The sequence below is a fragment of the Eufriesea mexicana genome, unplaced genomic scaffold (assembly GCF_001483705.2).
Source record: "Eufriesea mexicana isolate 0111107269 unplaced genomic scaffold, ASM148370v2 scaffold24489, whole genome shotgun sequence".
NCBI lineage: Eukaryota > Metazoa > Arthropoda > Insecta > Hymenoptera > Apidae > Eufriesea > Eufriesea mexicana.
Window position 1 is genome coordinate 79,337 of NW_016931469.1, and position 5,383 is coordinate 84,719.

General features: G+C 40.5%; 1 protein-coding gene across 1 annotated transcript in view; it reads right to left on the minus strand.

The window, feature by feature from the left end:
• The window catches only part of LOC108554500 (suppressor of tumorigenicity 14 protein homolog), a 10,509-nt gene extending 6,088 nt beyond the window's left edge, over nt 1-4,421 (minus strand). The window contains exons 1-4 of the mRNA XM_017909800.1: nt 4,272-4,421; nt 3,049-3,604; nt 1,608-1,712; nt 1,133-1,344 (exon numbers count right to left, since the gene is read on the minus strand). Of these exons, the coding sequence (XP_017765289.1) occupies nt 1,133-1,344; nt 1,608-1,712; nt 3,049-3,604; nt 4,272-4,332 (934 nt within the window). The 5' untranslated portion in view covers nt 4,333-4,421. The remainder of the gene's footprint in view (nt 1-1,132; nt 1,345-1,607; nt 1,713-3,048; nt 3,605-4,271) is intronic.
• Nucleotides 4,422-5,383: the final 962 nt, after the last annotated feature.

Below are 5,383 nucleotides of genomic sequence, written 5' to 3' on the forward strand. Positions count from 1 at the left end.
TATTTTTATATTCCCGTTATTCTTTATCATTCACAGAAAATAATCTATCATTAAACCATCGAAACACGTCATAATTGTTTTAAAATATTTGAATACCGTATTTTAATTTCCATAGTAATGTTGTAAAATTAATATTATCCAACATCTCTGTTCTTATAATATTCTACTTCGAATAATTTTTAATTAGTGGGCTAACTTTTTCAGTGTTTAAGCTGGATCTTGATTTAACAGTACCAAGATAAATGTAACGATAATTACGTTTCCACACACCTAATATTTAATTACTCAGAGATACCATAAGGATAATACGGAAACGTGCAGTGGTTATATTAATGTAATAATAATGTACACTTACATTAATGTAAAGTAAATTGAATAAAGTGTGACGTAATACAGCGATCTACAACCAGCAGAGCTTTCAGAAGGAAAAAGAATTCAATGCTATCCAAATCTTCGAGCCCTTCTTAATTAACCCCCTATAACCCCCAATTTCATTTCTCACGAGAATGTCATGATTACCAATAACTATTTAGATCGATCTCGAATCCCAAATTTAACGATCTGTAGAGACACATCCCAGACGCGGAAAGCGAAGGTTCCTTGTATATATTTTCGACTCCTTCGCGACATCGAGGTTTCCGGATCAATGGGGACCTGATTTACGTCTTTACGACCAGGGCCCCATGACTCGCGGACCACCTCGACGTCTAACGAACAGCGAAAAAGAGTCAGTTCGTTTACGCCTCTCTAACGACACGGATTTTTTCCCGAAAAGCTGGCCTTCAGTTTTTCCGCATCTGGCCCCCCGCACATAATAATGTCCTACTCAGGAAACGTAGTGCTCTTTTCACTAAAAACCTCTCGTTCTCCACCTTCAGATCAATCGGTATTTTCTTAGCGATAATTAAAATAGAAATAAAAAATAATTAATAATAATAATAATTAAATAATTAAAATAAAATGAAAAAATAAAAAATTAAAATAAAATTTCAAACACACGGAAATATAGAAAATTTGCAAGTCACGTGTTTGCGTGTTCGTATTAGAGAGGGGTTAAGTTTACTCTGGCAGAGATTCGAGGACAAAATAGATTTTGGCTAATACGATAAAATCCACTGTTGAATGAACTTACTGAGACACGAAGGCAGGTTGTACCATTCGTCGTTGACGCAAACGGGAACGGCACTTCCGTTCAAAACGTAATTGTGCCGACAGGTGTAAGTCAGAATGCTGTTTCTGGGAACTTTATCTCCGTGACGCTTGGAACAAGGTTTACCGCAACCACCCAGTTCGTAACTTCCACCTTCGGGTTGTTCGGGAAGGACGCAGCCGTTTTCCGGTTTTCTACAATGTCCGGCCACGAATAATTAACGCTGTCGTAATTAAACGGGGTGCAAATAAGGGAATAATTGAATTCGTTACGGTGCTGGCTATTTTCTTAGCCTTTTCTTCCTGAAATTTAGCAATCGTCTTCGTTCTCGACGATCCTTCCACGCGAATCTCAACGATATCTCGTTAAGTGCTAACTTTTCATCCTCTCCCTTTTTCTAAAATATTTTCTTACGACTCCGCGTATATTTATTTTTCGTTAAAGTAAATTAACTTACTTGACACAGCCGAGCTCGTCGCTCGAATCGCGACAATCGAATTTGTTGTCGCACCTCGCTGTCTCCGGTAAACATTCGCCGCTTCCACAACCGAACTCGTTTTTCCTGTTTTCGAAATGACAACAAACGTTGATTACGTGTTTGAAGACGCAGCATGCAGTGTGTACTCGTGATTGTAGAATTTCACCCCGACCGAGGCCAGGAAACCGGGACGAGGGAGAAGTTGGAAAGACTTGTTTAAAATATCCTCTCATATACCAAATATTTCTCACCTTTCCCGCTATTCCGTCTCCTTTTGCCTCTTTTTACATTAAATTTACCCTCCTAGCGTTTATCTTCTGGCTAAATCTAAAATGTCAGCTAACTCCCAACAACTTCCAATCCAATTTTCCCCGTTTAACAAACTCATCGATTGTTTGCTCTGCGAATTTTTTCCCGATACTGCCAACGAAACTGGTGTAAGAAACACTTTCGCGAATTCAGGATAAAATAAAAAAAGAAAAAAAGAAGCAACACTCTGTGTGAAACGAAATCGCGTAGCGATGTCGGATTTCGCGTGTCGGTTAACAGGAAGCGAAGCTAACGATTCACAATCAAGCTACAAACGTATATACACTTGTTTCTATCGCCATTTCGCAGTACATGCCGTGTTCCCGGGATCGAGTTTCCATCAGTAATCTCGCCCGGGCACGTTTGTCACTTTTGGTTAACTGAAATTCATTAGGACAATTTGAATTGACGAAGTATTTCATAGCCGGATATAGCAAAACTGCCGCGATTGCTGAAAACCCGTTTCCCAAAACGCGATCGGCGTGCCACCATATCGCGTCGTATTTAATCGTTACCCGTTTTATTGTCCATCTATTTAACCGGCCCGTCCTGTGTGTCACGTTCATTACGCGATTCCTCCGAATTTCGAACGTCCGTTTGGCGCGGAAATCACTCCGTTTTGACTGTTAGTACCGCGCATATTTTAAAGATTATTCCTTATCTCTGTCATCGCGTTGTTTCGTCGTTATACCATTACTTTGTTAATAACCGAACCATTTGCAGCAACCATTAATTCAGAGTCTTCTTACATCAGAGTCTATGAGAACTCTTTTCCTCGTGTTTACAGAAAAATCAAAATACAAAGAGATAATAGTATACTAGTAACAAATTATTAAGAAGATCGAGTGCGAAGATAAATGCGAAGATATAAAAAGAAAATTATCGTAAGATATTAATCTTTGCAACTTTGAAGCAGTGGTTATCCTTGAACATCTGAATTCCTTACTCTCGCGAGTATTTTTCATGGCCACGATCCATCTAACTCCGTTCTCCATATGTAAATCACGCGAAACGACGTTGATAAGATATTCAGTCACATCGTTGACTTTGACACTTGAAAATATTTAAAAATCCGCTATGCAACGCGCCAACTTTATAGATTAAATCTCACCTGCAAGAAGTGTCATCTGTACGAGGCAATATAGTCGTGGTCCCGATTGATTCCTGATTATCAGCCGAATGTTCCTTTTCTGGCTTCCTTCTTGGTTTTTCATAATTATAGTCGAAATTGGGTCTTCCTGGGTCTCTTCTAGGATTGTTAAACATATCAGGGGGACCAGGGGGACCACCACCGTTAAGTCCAGGGGGGCCACCTCCGTTAAGTCCAGGTGGGCCACCTCCGTTAGGACCAGGTGGACCACCTCTGTTAAATCCAGGTGGAAAGTCAGGTGGTGGTTCGCCAGGAAATCCAGGAGGCCTGCCACCGCGAAATCCAGACGGTGGTGGTCCTCGATCAGGTGGTGGTCCTCGCCCAGGTGATCCAGGAGATCCACCATACAAACCTGGTGGACCTACACGTGAACCTGGAGGACCTGGAGGACCTCTTTGTCCATCGAAATTCATTTGTCCGCCAAATCTGTTACGTGCAAGCCCAGGGGGGCCGAAACGGTTGCGATCCCATTGTGGGTCTGCACTCTTCTTCACGCGAGTGTCTTTATGATCGATGGCTAACGAGGTGGAAACAATTGCTTCGTGATAATAGGTCTCTGAATTTCTTATCGCGAATACTATCGCGTCATCTGGAAATTCTGTCACGCGAGGCACTTCCGGAAGAAGCTCGAATTACGAAAGAAGAATAAACAAAGTCGTTAGTTAATACGAAGATTTAGTTAAGCTGAATTTCTTAGTAGCTTTGCATAGTGTAAACTATACCAATTGTAAACTATAGAGAATTTTAAGATCCTCTGAAGACGATACAGAGGCTTTTCTTTTTGTGAGATTATCGACGACGCTTATAAAATACAAAACAATCATAGCAAATTGTTAGTATTGGAAGGTATAGATGAACAGATATTATTAAGTAACAAGGAACGCATTCCCACAGATTCACACCTCTCGAAGAGACAAGAAACCGGTCCCAAAATATTTTCGATTATTAAATCCATCTAGCCACAGTCTCGTCTCCCATTCACCAAAACCTCGTCATCGATTATTAAAGAAATAAACCTTTCTAAAAAAAAAAAAAAAAAAAAAAAAAAGAGCGACAGTAACCAATTATTGAAAAATCATTCGGAAAACCTCTGTACCCCGTGTGCATTTTATGCACGCCTCCTTCTTCCTCGCGACTCTGTGACAGATCGATCATAGAAATCGAGCGTAATGCCAACTACTTACGCGATGCCGCTAAAGCGATCAGTAATTGAAAAGCAAGACAAAGTCTAACACTCGCATTCATAACTAATCTAGTTCCGCGACACCATAGCAAACACCGTCGACAGTCCTATAATGGCTAGCTGTCGTCTCGTTACAACCGAAAGAGGAGACTGCTCGTCTACGACTACTTAGGATGTCGCATAATACATAAAGCGTCACGAATCCATGTGAGAAATCCTTGACAGGGAACGATGAACCATTTCCTTCGCTTGATGCTACTGACGAAACGAACAGATCGATTCGAATTTTGATCATCTACGAAATACATATATACGATGATGACCATGAATGGGCAAACCGGCTCTAGGAAATACGTAAATAACCGTGACCAAATAAGATAGAATTTTAAAGGAAGATCAACAACTTGGAATTTTTATCCGTGACTTAACGAAATCGAATAATCCGCGAAGACAGTTATTAATTTTATAAGAGTTGACTGACGGATTGATTACATGCACGCTAATCACACTGACTCTATACCACATGCTTACGTGAGTACGACATATGGTTCCGGGTTCTTCAGGGTAGTCGACAACCAAATAACTAGGACCCTTTGACCACCACCAATATATTAGGTTGGCAAGTAAGTGATTGCCGATTTTAAATAAGAAGGAAAATACAACATTTTTTAGCGAATCTCAGATTTTGGTGTCGTCTGGGCTGGTTCATCTTGCATCGCCCACGATCTTTTCCAATTAACGTTGTTATAAACTATCCACTTTTCGTCGCCAGTTATCAGTCGTTTCAGAAATCGATCAATTTCGTTGCGTTTCAGAAGCGAATCGCAGATGCTAATGCGTTGCGTCAAATGAATTTCCTTAAGCCGATCGAGTTTCTTGACACAGCCAAGCCGTTTTAATTTTTTTTTAATGCATGTATGCGATACATTGAGCTTCTCTGCGATCTCACGTGTTGCGCTATGACGATCTACTGTGCTATGACGATCTGAATCGATATTGGCCTTGATATGGGTCTCGTCGACTTCAACTGGACGGCCAGATTGTTGCGCATTTTTCAGTGAAAAATCAGCAGAATGAAATTTGGCAAACCAATTTTGACACTGTCTTTCTTTC